The sequence below is a fragment of the Pelodiscus sinensis genome, chromosome 11, assembly GCF_049634645.1.
Source record: "Pelodiscus sinensis isolate JC-2024 chromosome 11, ASM4963464v1, whole genome shotgun sequence".
In the NCBI taxonomy this organism is placed as follows: Eukaryota; Metazoa; Chordata; order Testudines; family Trionychidae; genus Pelodiscus; species Pelodiscus sinensis.
Window position 1 is genome coordinate 34991160 of NC_134721.1, and position 19200 is coordinate 35010359.

The 19200-nt window shown below is 55.8% G+C and overlaps 1 protein-coding gene across 1 annotated transcript; it reads left to right on the forward strand.

The window, feature by feature from the left end:
* Positions 1–1255: 1255 nt before the first annotated feature.
* LOC102451947 (atypical kinase COQ8A, mitochondrial-like) lies at positions 1256–18559 on the forward strand. The gene is made up of 15 exons (XM_075939168.1): positions 1256–1414; positions 7956–8101; positions 9076–9360; positions 9669–9735; positions 10159–10236; positions 11734–11856; positions 12144–12229; positions 12368–12508; positions 13213–13294; positions 13702–13795; positions 14348–14489; positions 14795–14902; positions 16252–16317; positions 16513–16599; positions 17111–18559. The coding sequence occupies exons 2-15, from the start codon at positions 7964–7966 to the stop codon at positions 17387–17389; spliced, it is 1776 nt and encodes a 591-aa protein (XP_075795283.1). The 5' UTR covers positions 1256–1414; positions 7956–7963; the 3' UTR covers positions 17390–18559.
* The last annotated feature ends 641 nt before the right edge of the window (positions 18560–19200 follow it).

The window sequence follows — 19200 nt, forward strand, 5'->3', positions numbered from 1 at the left end:
ATAAAAATGTCCGCCGCTTTTTTCCGGCTTTTAAAAAAGCCGGAAAAGAGCGTCTAGACTGGCCCCGATCCTCCGGAAAAAGTGCCCTTTTCCGGAGGCTCTTATTCTTACTTCAAAGTAAGAATAAGAGCCTCCGGAAAAGGGCACTTTTTCCGGAGGATCGGGGCCAGTCTAGACGCTCTTTTCCGGCTTTTTTAAAAGCCGGAAAAAAGCGGCGGACATTTTTATTTAAATGCCGCGGGGGATATTTAAATCCCCCGCGGATTTCCCTACGACGACTCTTGAAATTTACATGCCCCTTCCGGAAGAGGGGCCAGTGTAGACGTAGCCTTTGGTTGCCTCCAGGGGGCCCAGAACTGGACACAATGCTCCAGATGTGGCCTCACCAGAGCCGAATAAAGGGGAATAATGACATCTCTGGATCTGCCGGCAACACTCCTCTTAATGCAACCTAATATGCCATTAGCCTTTTTGGCTACAAGGGCACATTGTTGACTCATATCCAGCTTCTCATCCACTGTAACCCCCAGGTCCTTTTCTGCAGAACTACTACTTATCTGGTTGGTTCCCAGCCTGTAACAACGCTTGGGATTCTTCCATCCCAAGTGCAGGACTCTGCACTTGTCCTTGTTAAGCCTCATCAGATTTCTTGTGGCCCGATCCTCCAATTTGTCTAAGTCACTCTGGACCCTATCTCTGCCCTCTAGTATCTACCTCTCCTGAGGGCAGAGATAATAAAAAGGAAGCACTGAGGTTTGGTTTGGTTGTTGTTGCTTTTATTTCTCCTGGGATTTTTTTTCAGCTGCTATCCCTCATGCACCCTACACATGCAGGAGCCCCTCCCCTGCACTATACAGGCCAGCTGGGCACCCTGCGCGGGAGGGAGCATTTAATCTCTAACGCACCTCGGACATGCATTCCAGGCTTCCAGCTCAGAAGCTGGAGTGGCCCCTATAAGGAGCTTGTGGCCACCTTGAATCACTGGTTGCCCATCCAGCCCCTTGTGGGCAATGAGCCTTGGATGCCCCCGTTACTTCTTCCCCTTCCACACACACAATCGGTCCCTAAGTGGCAGCCTCAGCAGCGAAGCGGCGAGTTGATGGGCAGCGAGCGAGTGGCTGGTGTCGGGGCGCTCAGCGGGCACCATGCCAGCCCCGCCGTGCCACAGGGCGAGCCGGGACGCGGGCAAGCAAGGGCGTGGGAGGGGCTAAGTAAGGGACACTCCTACTTAGCTGCCATTGGTCAGGACCTACGGACACTTCATCGCACTGGCTGCGGGAGCGATGGGGCCGGGCAGAGACAGCGGCGCTACGGGGAGGCTGCGAACAAAAGCGCTCAGGGAGCAGCAGCGGGTCCAGCCCCCTCGCCGGCATCCCACAGACTGAGACGCGCCTGCCCTCTGGGAACCGCGGCGGTGAGGAACAACTCTGGGCGGGGGTGGGGAGCGATGCTGCAGGGGAATGCCTGGGGGACTTGGCGGGAGCTGGGCGGGGGATGCCCAGACTAGGAGGGGGAGCGGATCTGGCGGTGGGTGCTCGGGCTGGCAGGAGAGAATCGGCTCTGGCAGAGGGTTGGACGGGGGGTGCCCGGGTTGGGACGGGAGGTGCAGGGTTGGCGAGGGGTGCCCGGGCTGGGCTGTGCAGGGTTGGCGGAGGGGGGGTGGCCGGGTTGGGATGGGAGGTGCAGGGCTGGTGTGTGTGTGGGGGGGGTGCCCGTGCTGGGATGAGATGTGCAGGTCTGGTGTGTGTGGGGCGGGGGTGCCCGTGCTGGGATGAGATGTGCAGGGCTGGTGTGTGTGGGGGGGTGCCCGGGCTGGGATGAGATGTGCAGGGCTGGTGTGTGTGGGGGGGTGCCCGGGCTGGGATGAGATGTGCAGGGCTGGTGTGTGTGGGGGGGTGCCCGGGCTGGGATGAGATGTGCAGGGCTGGTGTGGGGGGGGGGTGCCCGGGCTGGGATGAGATGTGCAGGGCTGGTGTGTGTGGGGGGGAGTGCCCGGGCTGGGATGAGATGTGCAGGGCTGGTGTGTGGGGGGGGGTGCCCGTGCTGGGATGAGAGGTGGGGAGGTGCCTGGGATGAGAGGTGCAGGGCTAGAGGGGTATGCTAGGGCGGGATTGCGGGGTGCAGGGCTAGAAAGGAGCTTGCGGGGCTGGGGGAGGATGCCGGGACTCGGCTGAAGCGTGCAGGGCAGGAAGGGTTATGGGGGTAGCGGGGCTCGCAGGATGATGCTCGGGCGGGGATGGGGGAAGTGGAGCTCGAGGGGGGGCTGGAGGAGGTATTCGGGAGGGGCCGGAGGGAGGATGCCCGGGCTCGGATGAGGGGCGCAGGGCTGGAGAGGGATCCCCGGGCGGGTATTGGAGGAGGGATGCTGGAGAGGGGGTGTCCAGGCGGGAATGGGGGCGAGGCTCGCGGGGGCGCCCGGGCGGGGATGGAAGGAGGATGCCCGGGCTGGCAGGAGCGCTTCGGGGGCTGCCCCTGCCCCGGCTGGGATGAGACGGTCGGGGCTGAGGTGGGGGCGGGTTTTGCATGGGGCTGTTCCTGCGGGAGCCCCGCCCCGCCACCCCCCCGCTGGGGGGCCCGGCGCTGGGTGCCAGGGGACGTGGTGAATGCCCACGCGAACCTACGTGCGTTCCTGCACACAAGCCCCGGGCTTCTGCTGTTGCAACGCCTGGGCTGGGCTGGGCTGGGCTAGTGGGAGCGTGCGGGGCTCTGGCTGCAGCGCTGGGAAGCGGGGAGGGCGCTGTGGTGCGCGGATCTCCAGCGGCCGGGTATGAGGGCAGAGGGCTGGGGGGAGACAGGGCTACAGACCGGGGGAGGGAATTAGAGCCAATTACAGCCGGGGGTCCGGCCGAGTGCCCAGATTTTGTCCTGCATCCAAATTAGACTAGTCCCCAGACTAAACTCTCCTGGCCCTTCTGGCCCTAGCACAGTTTCCTAGCCCCATGGCTAGGGGGTGGGGGACATCAGCAATGACCCTGCTTGCTGAGTATCCAGGCGTCCGTTCTGTCTTATTGTGAACTGCAAGGGAAATAATCCCTACAATATAGTAATGACATGGGAATAACAGATCCAGGGCCTTTCCCCTACAAAGGGAGTGTGAACAGGTCCAGCCCTGGTGGGGCCTTTCCCTTCTAGGTCAGTGGTTCTCAGACTTTTTGCATTTGAGGACCACTAACAAATTTGACAACAAATTCATGGATGTTAGGTCCATCAATGGCTATTAGCCAGGATGGGTAGGAATGGTGTCCCTCGTCTCTGCTTCTCCGGAGGTGGGTGACAGGAGAGGGGTCACAGGAGGATTACCTGTTGTGTTCCCTCCTTTTGGGGCATCTGGTATTGGCCACTGTCGGTAGACAGGATACTGGGCTAGATGGACCTTTGGTCTGACCCAGTACGGCCGTTCTTATGTTCTTCTGACATGGAGGTACAGACTCTAGGAGAACATTGGTTGAAAATTGCTGATCTAAGCCACCAGTTAAAACACATGGAATAAGTAGGCCTTCTATCAGGGGCGGCCCAAGGTGGGCTGCAGCAGCTGGCGCCCTAGGCAGAATGTGTGATCGGTGCCCCCGCATGCATGGCTGTCAATGGCGTGACATCATCAGCGGGCACACTGGGCGCCCCGTTGAAGGCAGCGCCCTAGGCGACGGCTGAGTCGGCCTATAGTCATGGGCCACCCCTTCCAGCCATCAACACATATCTCATGCAGCAAGATCTGCATCACTGCCAACTAGTCTCACAAAGATGTTTATTTGTGGTAGCTCCTAAGAACCGCAGTCATGGACCAGGTCCTACTGTAAGAATCTAAGAGCTGCTATACTAGGTCAGACCATGCTCCATCTTGTCCAGTGTCCTTTCTCCAGCAGTGGCTCATACTGGAGCTTTCAGAGGTGGGGCAGCAGAGAACAAGCCAATTATAGAGTGATTCACCCCAGGCTTCAGTTGTCCATTAATTTAGTCAGGTGACCCCTATGTTTTGTATGATGTGAAAGGGTCACTTTTTCCATACCATTCATGAGTTTACAAACCTTAGTCTGTTTTCTAAGCTAAACAGCCCTAATCTTTTTAATCTCTCCTTGCATGAAGTTGTTCAGTAGCCTTGATCATCTTTGTTGCCTGTCGCTGAAACTTTTCCAGTTTCACATCTTTTTGGAGTGGGGGGGGGATGACCAGACTTGGTATACAAGGTGTGGGTGCTTCATATATACATAATGGCATCATATTTTCTAATTGTCTATTCCTTTCCTAGTAGGTCCTAGTACACTATTAGCATTTTTGACTGCTGCTGCACATTGAGCAGAAGTTTTCAGATAACTATTAACGGTGTCTTCGAGATATCTTTCTTGGGTGGTAAGCTAGGTGAGCTTTCTTGTACTAGACACTACAAAAAAAAAAGAGAGATGTCTTTGCCCCAGAGGGCTACCTATTTAGTGTGGGACCCCAGTGCTGGTGTATTCAAGGTTTATAGGTTGAGGTGAGGTGAGAAATAGAGTCTATGAACATCCCACCCCAAATTTCCCTTGATAACCTCAAAAAATGTTTACATGGAAAGAATTTTACAAATCACATTTACACATTGCTGTGTGAATTTTTCATAGATTTTAAAGCTAGGTGGCACCTTTTGTTCCTTTCAGTGCAGACACTGAAAATCTGTCAATTTCCACTTTGGATTATGGAGTCACTAGTCCATTTCACCCTTAGGGTCTCATGTCCCAGCTCAGTAATATTTGTTTGCAAATCCTTCAAGGCTAGGAATAGATTTTACTTTGCTTTGGTTTGAATTAAAAATGATTCCCACTGGAATGTTTAAAATTCCCAAGTCCTTTGAGTTGGTCTCAGGTTTTGTAAAAACCAATAAAATCTCAATGTTTAGAGCCAAATTTGACTTTACAGAACTATCTAAAATAAGAATGAACAAAATTCTAAACTGTTTTGTGTGGTCTCAGAGGGGTAGCCGTTAGTCTGTAACTTTAAAAACAACAAGCAGTACTGTGGCACCTTAGAGGCTAACAAATTTATTAGGTTGGTCTGCTCATTGTTTTGTACTGTGTGGCTGTGCACTGTTAAACATATGCTGTGTTCCATCCCAGAAGAGGCTGCATTTCAGCCCAGGGTGGGGGATCCCTGTATAAATACTTGACGCAATCCCAGCCAACAGATGGCTGCATCTGAGCAATGGGTGAGAGATCCCTCTTTAAATAGCCCCTATGCCCCACCCCAGAGACAGCCATATTTCAGCACCAAGTGAGCAATCCCTGTACCACATTGCGGTTAATAATACCTAGCTCTTATATAGCACTTTTCATCTTCAGTTCTCAAAGCACTTTACAAAGGAGGTCAGTATCATTAGTTCTATTTTACAGATGGAAAACTGAGGTGCAGGAGGTAAGTGGCTTGCCCAACATTACCCAGCAGGCCAGTGACTGATTGAGAAATAGATAAACTCAAGAGTCCTGGCTTCCTGCCACCCCTGCACTATCCGTTAGACCCCCACACCCTTTTCGGAGCTAGGAAGTCCTGACTTCAAGTCCGGGTTGCTCTAATCAGTAGTTACTTGCTTCCTGCCTATATGCTCTGGAGAAAAATTCACTAGCAAGCTTCTGTGACTTCTCCAAAGCTGGCTGTGGGGGAGGTAGGGCACTGAGCTTGTCTGCCATGTATTTTAAGGTTCTGCTTTGTATTTCCGACTCTGGGAGCAGAGTACGTTCTAATGCTCAGAGTAGCAGGGAACTGGGAATTTGGACTGTTAGGTTCATCGATTGCCTGTTCCTCCTCTCTGCTCCATGCCTTGTGCTCTGTGGGTGTCCCCGAGGTGAGGGGAAAAATGAGTGGAGGGTCACAGGGTGTGACTGCGTGTACATGTGCCGCTCAAATTCCCTGACCCCCAGCACGTTTCAGACGTGCCCCTGACTAATGGGAATGGGTGACTCAGAGGACCACAGCTGCGTCTGCAAGTGCAGAAGGAAGGTGCTGACTCAACAGCCTCTGGGGACGCACTCTGTCTGGGGGTGCTCCGAGTCAGGAGGCTGCTGCCCCGCCCCACAAAGCCACGTGCCTGTTGACGGGGACTCGGTCTCTGGCCTGCTAGTCCTTAGTCCTCTCTGTTGAAGCGAGATGGTGAGGACATGGGAGAGTACGAGTGAGGCCTTTTGGGTTCTCGTCCCGGCTCTAGAAGAAAGGCAGTGGGTAAAAGAGTGGGGCCTGGGAAGAACTTCTGAGTTTCAATCTGCTGTGTAAGAGGAGTGGGACTAGTGGTTAGAGCTGGGAGTTAGGACTCCTGGGTTCTATTGCAAGCTGGGAGGGAATTGGGGTTTAACACAGGGATCCTCAAAGTCTTTGGCCTGTGGCCCATCTCACTCAATGCAAACTTTTCCACGGACCACCAGCCAACTACCCATGATGAATGGGTGCAGGAATGGGCTGGGCTGGGGCAAGGGGGCACTGGGCTGGAGGGAGGAAGCAGCAGTGGGCTGAAGGTGGAGGACGGGGGCAAGAGCAGGGTGAGGGTGGGGAGGTCTTTGCAGGAGGGAGGATGAAGAAGTGGGCTGAGGGTGCAAGGTCTCTGCAGGAGGGGTGTGTGTGAGGGGGACTGGTGTGCAGTGTCTGGGCATGAGGAAGATGCAGGGGCACTTACCTGGCTCCGTGCCCCCGGCTGCTCCCAGGCACTGCTCCTCTGCTTCCAGTGGCTGTGATTTTGGTAAATGGGAGCAGCAAGAAAAGCCTCCAGGAAAGCGGTTTCCTGGCTGCCATTTCCATGCCCCCAGCCAGGGGGAGGGGCAGCGGCAGCACATGGAGTCCTTTCCTCCCCTTTCTCCCATGAACTGGATCCATCCCATGCAGCGCAGGGTCGTCCCCCCCCAGCAGGAAGCCAGTGGGAGCCCCAAGCCCATGGCCCACCTGCAAGATGGTCGCAGTCCACTGCTGGTCCACAGACCACACTTTGGGAGCCATGGATCTAGTAGATTGGAGATGGGGGAGCTGGAAGCTGGGAGTCTTGGGTCCTGGAAGGAGCTGTTGTTAGACCTGGGGAGGGCCTGGGAGCAGGATCTGGGTTCTCTCCTCAGCTATGGGGGTGTGGTCTCCTGTGGTCAGCACGGGGTGTCCGGATTCCTGGGGGCTGTCCCTGGCTCTGGGAGAGCAGCGTGACTGCTTCCCCCAGAGCAGCTGGTCAGTGAAGAGAGTCAGTGGGCTAAGGGTTAACATGGCTTGATTCTAGGGGAGTGACCAGCCACTGGCCAGGCTGGGGCTCCCAGATGGGATAGGCCTGCCCTGCACGTAGCCTTATGCTAATGGATTAGCAGTGTCTGTAGCCTAGGGCACAACTCTGAGAGCAGTTGGCAGCTGTCCATGCTGCCGCCTCTGCAGGTTCCCAGGGGTTAGCAGCAGGGTTAACCCCAGAGCTGTCTGGGGTGGCAAGGGGGGGGGCTATCTAGCATGGTGCAGTGGGATGAAGTGTCTGAGTTTAGAAGGCGATGGGGGCATGGGACCAGCCTCATCGTCCAACCTTTCAAGGGCTACACAAGATCAGTTGGTTGGGGGCTCCCCTGGTGGGGGACACAGCACACATGCGACTGCAGGGGAGCTGTAGCGACTAGAGTGGGGGAGCTGGGAGCCAAGTTCAGTTCCCCAGCTTGGGGCAGCGAGTGGGCATCCAGACTCCTGGGCTCTTTTGCTGGCTCTGGAGCAAAGCGTCTTAGTCTGGTGACTCAGTGAGGATTTGTACATAATCCTGGGTAATTTAATATTGGAACTTATGATATTTATTAACAGATCCCAGGAATACTGACTGCCAGCCCCTGCTCTAACCATTGAACCACGCTGCCTTTACACTCAGACCGCTCCATGTCATTCCTTCACATGGGTGTCTGTTTCCCATCTGTGGGCTCATGGCCCCACCTCTGTGAGTCTTTGTGCTGCAACCCACCTGCCTTGAGCTCTGCCTGGTTTTCTCTCTGCAGAGCCCTCCATGGCTGAGATTGTGATGAAGAAGGGGCTCCCCCTGGCTGGCCGGACCCTGGGAGAGATCCCCGTGTCCCCTCTTCACTTTGCATCAGCATCAAGAGGCCTCCAGAGGAACCTGGACAGTGTCAGGAGGGGAGTCAAGGTATAAATGGGGCAGGCCAAATTAGAATCAAGGCAATGTAGGGTCAGAAGGAGTCTTGAGGGGGCATCAAGGCCAGCCCTCTGTTCTGAGGTGGGGCCAAGAAAACCCAGAACATCCTTGACAGGTGTTTGCCCAACTACTTCTTACAGCCCTCCCATAGTGGGGACTCCACAGCATTCCCGGCAGCCTGTTCCAGAGCTTAGCTACCCTCAGGCTGTCTACACTACAGCTTTTGCCAGAAGAGGCAATGCAAATGATGTGCTGATTAGCATTTTGTCACACTTCATTTGCATAGTGTATTCCGAGCCGTTTTTGCGCAAGGGTTTTTTGCGCAAAAACATGCAGTGTGGCTGTAGCCATTTTGTGCAAAACCCCCTTTTTGTGCAAGATCCCGGGGGAGGCAAAAGGATCTTGTGCAAAAAGGGGTTTTTGCACAAAACAGCCACGGTCACACAACATGTTTTATGCAAAAACTCCTTGCACAAAAATGGCTCGGAATAGATTATGCAAATGAAGCACGACAAAATGCCAATCAGTACTTCATTTGCATTGCCTCTTCTGGCAAAAGCCATAGTGTAGACAAAGCCTTAGTCAGAAAGTTTTTCCTATTATCTGACCTAAATCTCCCTTGCTACAGATTAAGCTGACTCCTTCGTGTCCTGCCTCCAGTGGGCAGGGAGAACAATTGATCCCCGTGCCCTTTACCACAGTCCTTTATGTATTTGAAGTCAATTCTCACATTCGATTCCCTGACAGAAGTGTGCGTAGTGGGAATGAGACAAAGGGCCTTTGCCCTCTAGGGGTCACCAGCTCCAATCTGGGCCCAAGGTGGAAGGACTGGATATCCCAAGGGAGCTAGGAATGGGGTCTGGGGCCTTTCTTTTTAGGGGACACTTGCTGATCTGGCTGCAGGGTTGGGGGATCCCCGCCCCCGCCCCCGGCCACAGAAGGGTGATGTTTCTCCCCTTTCCCAGACTTGCAGCCCGGACTGGACCATTGCGCCTGCTGTTGTCTCCAAATCCTTTGTCAGTCCCAGACCTGCTTGCCCAAAGCGTCGGTCTCCTGTGCTGGGGCAAGGGGCTGGCTCTCTGCTCTGGACATCACAGCTGGACCGTTACCTGCCCCTCTCTCTTGTCTGCTCCATGGGCCCCTGGCGCTGGTACCATCAGAACTCTCCTGCAGTGCACAGGCTGACAGCTGAAGACATGCAAAAGGCCAGAGATGCCAAGGTGTCTCCTGCCCAGCCCTACAGACATATGGTAAGGGGTGGGAGTGGGGGATCTGCCAATTAAGGTTCCTGGTTCTCTGTTCAGGGAGGGAAGATGTGTAGTGGTTAGAGCAGGGTTCCATGACTCCTGGGTTCTAGCCCCATCTGTGGGAGGTGAGTGGGGTCCAATGAGTTAGAGCAAGGGGCCTGGAGACAGGACGTCTGGGTTTTATTTCTGTCTGTGATCAAGCAGTGAGTTGGAGTTGTTCTGTGGGTCTGGGCTAACCAGACCCTGGCTCTCTGCTGCCATGAGGTGAGAGGGGGGCTGTCTGGGAGAGTCACTCCCACTCTGCTTTACAGCTCAGTGACAAATCCTGTGAGCGGAAGGTCCCCACGACTCGGCTCGGCAGGCTGGCTAACTTTGGGGGTAAGTAGCATCCAGCACATGCTATGATAAGGGGACGGGGCATGCAGCACTTCCCCTCTAGCGGGTCCCAGCTTCAGTTTTCACTGTCAGAGGGGTCCACGGTTGAACGGGTCACACAGGCGGAGTGGTGGCAGATGGGTCCCTGTGGGGTCAGGAGAGGCAGGTCAGCAGGGGGCGCTCTCTGTGTGCATGGCAATAGCCTGCTGCAACTGGTTGGGATGGACACAGGGCAGCAGGAAGGTCCAGGAAGGAAGATGTTCCCAGGGCCACTCCAGCATTTCCATGGGGTTCATGGGATGACTCAGATGCTTTGTGGGGTGGGTGGCTCTGGAGGTTGGGGGGAGCTTGGTGCTCCCCTTCCCCTGTGAAGCAGGGGGGTAGGGCAGGCTGTCCTGGTGCATTATCCTACGCTTTGTCCCCTAGGCTTAGCTGTGAGTGTTGGGATCGGGATCCTGGTGGAAGCTGCTAAGAAATCATTGTGGGCAGAAAGGGCTGTGAAAGGTGAGTGAAGGACACTCGAGGCGGCCCACTCACATTCTTGCACAGGCACAATGGGAATCAATCACCCTCGCACACTGACGGTCAGGTATAGACACAATTGGAATCCTCCTCGCACGCTCATTCACATGCACACACACGTACTCTTGTGCACACACTTTGACACTAGCTCACTCCAACCATAGCAGTGATGAAAGCTGACCGACGGTCATGGGCTCAATGCATGGGCCCTATGCCTGGGCGTGTGCACACTTGGAATCTTACTCCCTGGCTCACATACGCAGTGGGCACACTTGGAATCACACCCACTCCGAGTCTCAGGGTATGTCTACACTACCCCGCTAGTTCGAACTAGCGGGGTAATGTATGCATACCGAACTTGCTAATGAAGCCCGGGATTTGAATTTCCTGGGCTTCATTAGCATAAAGCTGGCACTGCCATTTTTAAAAGCCGGCTAGTGCGAACCCCGTGCCGCGCGGCTACACGCGGCACGGGGTTCGCACTAGCCGGCTTTTAAAAATGGCGCCGGCTGGCTTTATGCTAATGAAGCCCGGGAAATTCAAATCCCGGGCTTCATTAGCAAGTTCGGTATGATACATTACCCCGCTAGTTCGAACTAGGGGGGTAGTGTAGACATACCCTCACATTCCCTGGCTCACTAAAAGTCTTGCACTATTGGACACCCACTTCCACGGTGCAGAAGCTGTGTGGAGACCCTGCCCTGTGTGTGAGAGACAGGAGGGGGACACATCTTTCCTGTGACCTCATTGTCTTCTGTGGAGATTGGGGGGAGAAAAGCAGGTCTCAGCCCAAGAGCCTGAGCTTGTGGCTTGGCCTGGAGGCAGGGCAGCAGCTGGGCCAAAAGGCTGGTGTGATTCTAGTACCGAGGTTGGGATCAGAGGGGAGCGGATTTGGATGTGGCAGCCAGGCAGGGCAGGGCCCCCTGCCTGTGGGACTTTCCCAGTGTGTGGGGGGGAGAAAGGAGGGGGGGCAGAAGGGGGAAGGACAATGCTAGCACTGGCTGGGTCATTGGCATTTTGGAAAGGATTCACTGGGAGGAGAACAAATCATTTTGTTTGGCTTCAGGGCCTCTGGACAGGAATTGTCACTTCTGATGGAAGGAGGCATTGGGTCAAAAAGTCACTTCAAGGTGCAAAATGGCAACACTGTGTATCCCAAAAATCTCAGCAGCCCCTGTGATTGCTCCTGAATTGCGCTGAAAGATTTAAACATGTTTTAAAGTGAAGAAATTGGCAAAATCCCACAGAACTTTGTGAGAGGCCGGGGTAGAGTTGCCATTGGCCAGTGAAGAAACAGTTGGGGTAAAAAGTCACCCAGCTCCAGTGTGCCACACATAGACCCCTGCAGAGGGTCCTTGGCTGCCGGATCTGTGAGGCTGTGGTTGCCAGGAGTTCTGTGCTGGGAGTGGGGTGGCTCCCCATAGGTTATAGGGGGCTAGCTCTGTCTTGACCACTCCTTTGTTTCTCCTCCACCCCCAGGCGATCTGTCACCCTCGAGCACACGTGCTCTCCTGTCTGAGGCCAATGCAGAGCGGATTGTCCGGACCCTGTGCAAGGTGCGGGGTGCGGCTCTGAAACTCGGCCAGATGCTGAGCATCCAAGGTGAGGAGACAGAAGGATGGGGCGGGGGGCAGCCAATATCCCCAAATCCAGGGTGAGATCATTCCCTACAGTCTATTTGCCCAGGCTCCCTGACACTGAAATCTACTGCCACCCCCCAGGTGCAGGGCTTACTGTGGCCACAGTTCCCCAGCCAGCCTCCCCCCTTTGCTGTGCCCAGTGTCACCCCACTACTCCTTCCTGCAGCATGGCAGCATAAGGAGTGGGATCCCCCACGTCACATCCCCCATACACAGTCTCTGATACTTCCCCCTACTTTGTACCCTCAGATGATGCCCTCATTAACCCTGCGCTCCAGAAGATCTTTGAGAGGGTCAGACACAGCGCTGACTTCATGCCCACTAAGCAAATGATGGTGAGTGAGGGGGAGGGGGCAGACTCAGAAGACGGAGGACTGGAGGGCATGGGAAGGTGGGGGGCGAAGCCAGAGCTGTGGGAGTGCAAGGGTAGGGGTGATTGGCCCTGATCCCCCTGTTCTCCCCTCTCCATGCAGGGCGTGCTGAACAGTGAGCTGGGCCCAGACTGGCACAGGCGACTGGCCTGGTTCGAGGAGCGCCCTTTCGCTGCTGCTTCCATTGGACAGGTGCATCTAGCACAGCTGCTGGATGGGCGCAATGTGGCCATGAAGATCCAGGTAACAGTAGGGCTGAGGCAAACCCAGATCCCCATGGCAACCTCCATCTTGGCAGGCAAACCCACACTCCCAGTAAGCTGGGTGACGGCCATGTTGGAGGCCAGTTCCCTTGAGCACTGTAGCCATGTATAGAGGTTGGTTCTCCTGAGGTGCTGGTGTCCATGTTGGAGGCTGGTCCCTCTGGGACACAGGTAGCCATATTGGAAGTTAGTTCTCAAGGGCATCAGGCAGTGTGGGTGGCCACATTGGTCTCACACTGTCATGTCAAGCTGCAGCCATGTTGAAGGCCACACACTGGGATGCCAAGCAGCAGCTATTGCGGCTATGTGCCCTTGCGCTGTCATCGTGGAAAGCAAGTCCAGATGCCCTCTTCTGAAGAGATGGCTATGCTGGCAATTGCTAATGCATCCCCTGGGGAGCCCTGATTTCACCCCATCCAATTGGCTACCATGTCCCAGCCTATACCTCCATGTAGATCCTGATACATCATCTCCATGGCTAGTGCCTATTTTCCCAAGGGGATTATGGGAAAGGTCTTCGCATCTGTGTGACTGGACTGAAGGAACTTCTCACACTCGCTTGCCAGTGGCTGCATTTAACTTCCCATCCTGGCTCCTTTGAGGACCTCGATGCTCCCCATGTGCTCTCTTTTGGTCTGCATGGGCACGGCCCAGCTGATCTAACCCCATTTGCCTCTCCCCCAGTACCCAGGCATTGCCCAGAGCATCGACAGTGATGTCCGGAACCTCGTCTCCCTGCTGAGTCTGAGCAAAGCGCTGCCTGAAGGTACCAGGTCCCAATCCCACAGTCCCCCCCTCCCCTAGATGCTCCCACGCCTCTCCTGCTCCTGGTCACATGAGAGCCCAAGTCCTTCCTTCCCCCAAAAGTCAGTGCCCCGGTGTGGGGGGAAGGTGTCGGGGGCCAAGCTTGCTGGGTTCCATCCCAGCTCTGGGAGGGGAGTGGGTTCTAGTGGGTTAGAGCAGCAAGGGCTGGGAGTTAGGGCAGTAGGAGCTGGGAATCAGGTCTCCTGGGCAAGTGCCCATCCTGCTGGGTGCCTCAGTTTCCCTCTGGCTTCCATCCCTCAGACTCTGGAAGGAGATCATGACAGAGGGTGAGACTCACTCCGAGCTCTCAGGTACTGGGGTGAGCTGGGCACTGGTGCTGAGGTCCCTTCCTTGCCCCTTTCCCCACAGGCCTTTTCCCTGAACATGCCATTGAGGTGATGAGCCGTGAGCTGGCCCTGGAGTGCGACTACAAGCGGGAGGCTGCCTGTGCCACGAGGTTTCAGTGAGTGCCCATGTCAATGTCACATCCGCACTGGCACAGTCGCCCAGGAGATGGCTCTGTCAGCCATTCTGGCCTAGTCACCTGCAGGCTGGTGTTATCAGCCACACTGGCACAATCACCTGGTGGGGTGGTACGGCTGGTCACTCTGGCATATGTGCCCGAGAGATGGTACACATTGGCCCAACCACTTGGTAAAGGGATGGTACAGATGGCCTCTCTGCAACTGCCTTAGGGTAGCCGGGGGGACCTAAGACCCAGGGGCTGGATGCAGCCCCTGGGTTGCATGGATCTGGCCCCTGAGGCCCAGGGCCTCCCTAGCACTGAGGAGCCCATGCTGGCACTCCAGTCCCCCCGATGCCTCTCCATAGGCCCTGACCCCCAACTGATTTTTCTGTGGGTCAGCAGCCCCCAATCCAAAAAAGGTTCCCCACTTCTACCTTGGGGAATGGTACAGGCAACCACTCAGGCACAGTCCCCCAGTGTGTGTGTTGCGGGGGAGGGTGGTACTGTGCCCACACTGATACAGAATCTCCTGCTACGCTCCCCCCACAGGCAGCTGTTGCAGGATGACCCAGTGTTCTACGTGCCGTCGGTGATTGGTGAGCTGAGCACCCAGCAGGTGCTGACTATGGAGTTGGTGCCTGGCTTCCCCCTCGACCAGGCCCAGGGGCTGGACCAGGAGACACGCAACCGGGTAACAGGGGAGGGGAGGAGGAGGAGACACTCATGTGTAAAAGGGATCCCAGCACCGGGACACATTCCTAGTCTCCCTGTCTTTCACTCCCAGTCGGGGTTCCCCCATTGGTCGCACTCTGCTCAGGCCTGACTCAGGATCCAGCGCTGGAGACCATGCTCCATGCCCGACCCTTTTCACCTTAACTCTAAGATGTGGAGCCGGAGCTGCTGCTGTCAGAAGGGGGCAGTTCCCAGCCTAATCCCAGCAGGACGGGGCCTGTCCTGGGATGGGGTGTAGCACTGGGCTCTCTCTCACTCCCACAGATCTGCTTCAGTATCCTGGACCTGTGCGTGCGGGAGCTCTTCCACTTCCGCTACATGCAGACCGACCCCAACTGGTCCAACTTCTTCTATGATCCACACAGCGGCAAGGTACGGACGCCCTGTTGCCTCCTATGTCAGAGCCAGCGAGCAACTGTTTCCCTGAATTGGGGAAGCTCTACAGCCCCATCCCATGTCAGTCAGCCAGCATGGCCCCCTTCCCTGATTGAAGGAACCCCCTACTGCCCTCATATTGCTGCCACATTCTCCTCACTAGCATGGGTGGGAAACCCATCACTCCACACATCCGTCCCCTCCCCATTGCACCTCTGTCTTTCTAGGATCATCACTGCATCTACATGGGCATCCTTCAACACGTGGGGGAGAGGAACATAGGACAGGCCCAAAGCAGCACACCAGGGGACAGGAGAGGCATGGGGGTGGGCTGGGGGCATTGGGAGCCATGCTCCCTCTCCATTATTGGGGGATTCCCCCCCCCCTGCATCCTGGCTCCCTTGTATAGGCAGTGATCTCTCCTAGCCAACATGTCCCCCCACTCAAAACCCCTGCCTCCTATTCCAACAATGCCTGAATGGCTGAGGCCCACCCTGCAAGGGCAGAGTTTCAAGAGAGCGGGGGAGGCGGGGGCAGTAGCCAGATGCCCCGGGACGTGGCTTGCCTTTCTTCCCGGTCCCCTGATGGTAAGGGAGCGAGCGGAAAGTACTTGGATTCTGTGCATGCCTCCCATGCCTGGTACTTTCCCCTCGCTCCCTTATCCACAGGGGAAGGGGAAGAAAAGCAAGTCCCATCCCAGTGCGCACAGCTAGTGCCCTGCCCCCGCTCTCTCAAAACTCCACCCTTGCCACCCTGCATGGCTGATTCCACCACTCCCTCCCTCCCTCCCATCAGATCCCCCTCCCCCAGCTGCACCCCTCACCGTGAACCCCATAGCCAGGCCCTACTACCCTGTCATGTGCCTACACCATGTAGTCTAATCCAACCATGTGGGAGATTTATTGTCTGGAGGCTCAGTGCCCACCTGCCCCTCAAATGTAATGCACCCCCAGTACTATTCCTAGAGCTAAGCTTGGGAAGCTCACATGCTCCCCCGACCGTGGGCAGCCACACTCCCCTTCTCCAATAGTGTCACTCAGTTGGGGTGAAAGGAACTTAAATTTCTTACAGGTACTGTCCTATCGCAACTCAGGTCCCTATCAGCTTTTTCAATAGCTCCCTGATGGCTTTTGCCACAGCTCAGCCAGTTCTTGCTGGAGCTGCGCACTGAGATGCACCCGTTTACTTTCACCTCTGGGATCCAGGCAGCCTGATTCCTATTCCCACGAGCACTAACTGTGGTTTGTGGGGGAGGGGGAACTGACCCTCCAATGCCCCCCACTTCCCATCCCAGAGCTGGGTTTCCCAGCTGATTCTAACTAGCTCTTTTCTCTGCTGGACACCAGGTGGCGCTGCTGGATTTCGGAGCCACTCGCAGCTTTGACAAGACCTTTACAGATCAGTATATTGAGGTGAGACTGTCGCTGCCCTGGGCTTTCTCCAGCAGGGGTCACTGTAGGGAGCAGGGCAAGAATTCTGTCGGAAGAGAGGGACCCCGGTTATTCCAGCCCTGGCTTCTCCCAGCAGGAGGCACTGAAGGGAGTGGGGCAGAAGGGTTTCGAGCCCTGTGCTTATCTTACATGGCCTCTGGGCCACTTTGATTCCAGATCATTCAGGCTGCGGCTGAAGGTGACCGGGCTGGGGTGCTGCAGGGATCCATTGCACTTCGGTTTCTCACTGGCTATGAGACTCAGGTGAGATACTTGGATCTCTCCCTGGCCACAGCATGGGGGCTGGGGGGATAGTGCCCAAGTGTTGGAGGGCAGAACCTTGTTCCCCCAGCCGTCTCCATGCCTCCAATCTCTGCTCAACTTCCTCAGCTCTCCCAGCCTGTTCCCTGAACCCACCCTTGTCGACCTGTATGCTTCCCTCAGTCACTGCTGAGCCTTCAGGTCCTGTGTACCCCCACCCATACCTCTCTGCACTCTCAGCTCCCGATGCCCCCCCTACTATCCACCCCACCCTATGTCTCCCCCTACTCACTGCCTCAGTGCCCTCTATGCCCCCACCCCATACTCTAACTTCCCCATGCCCACCTCTGTCCTGCCACCATATTTCCCTCCAGTCCCTGCCCACCCCATCAGCCATCTCTGTGCCCCTTAGGTGCTCACACCACTTTGGCTCCCAATGCCCACAGCATTCCTGCCATCTCCCTCCTGCCCCCTGGTGTGCTGGCTTGGCCTGATCAATGCTCCTCTCCCTCAGGCGATGAAGGATGCCCACGTAGACGCTGTGATGATCCTGGGCGAGGCCTTTGCTGCTGATGGCCCCTTTGACTTTGGGGCCCAGAGCACAACACAACGCATCCATGCTCTCCTGCCCATCATGATGCAACACCGTCTGACGCCGCCCCCAGAGGAGACCTACTCCCTGCACCGCAAGATGGCCGGCTCCTTCCTCATCTGTGCCCGGCTTGGTGCCCGCATCCACTGCCGGCCCATCTTCCGCCAGGCCTATGCCCGCTACTGGGGCCGGGAGGGCTGAGACTGCTGAGTGTGGGGAGTGTCCTGGTAGGGTGGGGGCCCAGCAAACATGTCAGGGTGTGGCCTCCACAGGGGGATCCTGAGGAAATAGGGTACCATCGTGGAGAGCGCATGGGAGCCCCTGCACCATTGAATGATTAGCGTTTCAAGGGACCTTTCTGGGCAGGACTCAAGGGATTTTTGAGGGTGACTTCATGGAATGATGGGAATTTTGAGGGCGCCCTCAGGACTGTGACAGCTTCAGGGGGGCTCTCATGGATTAGAGGATTCAAAGGGGCCCTCATAGAAGGGTGGGAGTTTCAAGGGACCCCTAAGGTAGGTCACAGGTGAGTTTCAAAGGAATCTTCATGGGATGAGAGGAGATCCAAGGGACTCTTATCAAGGTATTTCAAGTGAGTTTTGAGGGAGTCCTTATAGCATTATGAGATTTTTGAAGAAACCCTTAAGAAAGAGAACCTCAAACAGAAGGAACTGGGGGGAGTGATTGGGTGATGGTTATGGACTTGAGGAAAGCTGAGTGGTTGCCTCTTCCTACACTGCTCCTGTCGATGAATTCTACACAGGGGAGCCCAGGGGCTGTCCCCTCCTTTAGATTCCTCTGCCCCCCCTACATCTCTGCACCCAGCTGGGGTCCCCACCCAGAAACTGAACCAGGGCCTGCAACTCCAGAGAATCCTCCACTTCCTGCTGCATCACAGGAGCGAAGGAGTCAATGTCAAAACCCTCCCATAGCAGGGGAGCGACCCCGTCTGTCTCCCAATCTGCCCAGCCAATGTAGCCCATGTGAACTGGTGTGTGTGCTTGTCTTCCCAGAGGGGCAGCACCATGCATGACAGCCCATGCACACGTCACCCAGGTCCTGAGCCAGACGTTGTAACCCATACACTTTACTGTGTGGATATCGTCCTCCAGGGGCTGTTGGTGCATGTGTGCAGCCCATGCACATTGCTGTGTGGAATAGCTCCCCCTACGGACAGAGTTGGGCACTGCAGCCCTTCTGCATTGCTGCGTGTATGTCTCCCCCTATGTGTAACTCTAAGTAATGTAGCACAGGTGAATTGCAGTCTGGGCGTCTTCCCAAAGAGTCAGCTCTGAGGACTGTAATCCAAATGCAACAACCAACATACCCCCAATAAAAGGAATGAAATGCTGAACTGGGGTGTGTGTGTGGCAAAGCCATTGCAGGGAAGACAAACGTCTGGGACATTACAGTGGTATCTTTTCCCCAGCAGCCCAGTGCAAGAGGCTCACTGAACAGGTTAAGGCAAGTATCTCCCCGCCAAAAGGGGTGGGAACATTAAAATATGTGGGTTAAAGGGTGTACGTGGGCTATCACAGGCCTTTTCTGAGAGCCAAGTCTGGGATATGGTCTGGCAGGCTCATCTGCTCTGCTACCATTTGCAACGTGGGCTGAGCTGAAGATGGAGTGACCCCTGCTGGCCAAAGATGCATAGCAGAAGGGAGTCAATTCTAAGCATAAGGGAGAGGGATCAGACTTGTGCCCCCAAAGTGGGCAGTGGATTTATCTTGAGGGCAAGATGGGTTAGACTGGAGCAGACCTCAAACTGTGGGTCAGGACCCAAAGGGGTTGCAACCCCATTTCCATGGGCCACCAGAGCCAGCATTAGACTTGCTGAGACTTGGAGCTGAAGGCCAAGCTCAGATCCTATCCAGGGCAGGAGGGCTCTGGCTCTGCCCCCTCCCACAGCAGAGGGGGATTGTGGTGCAATGAAATTTGAAAGCTACTGGGTTAGGGTCCAGAGCTGAGGGGCTATGTCTGTGCATTGCACTTCTTGGGGTGGGAGTGGGGGG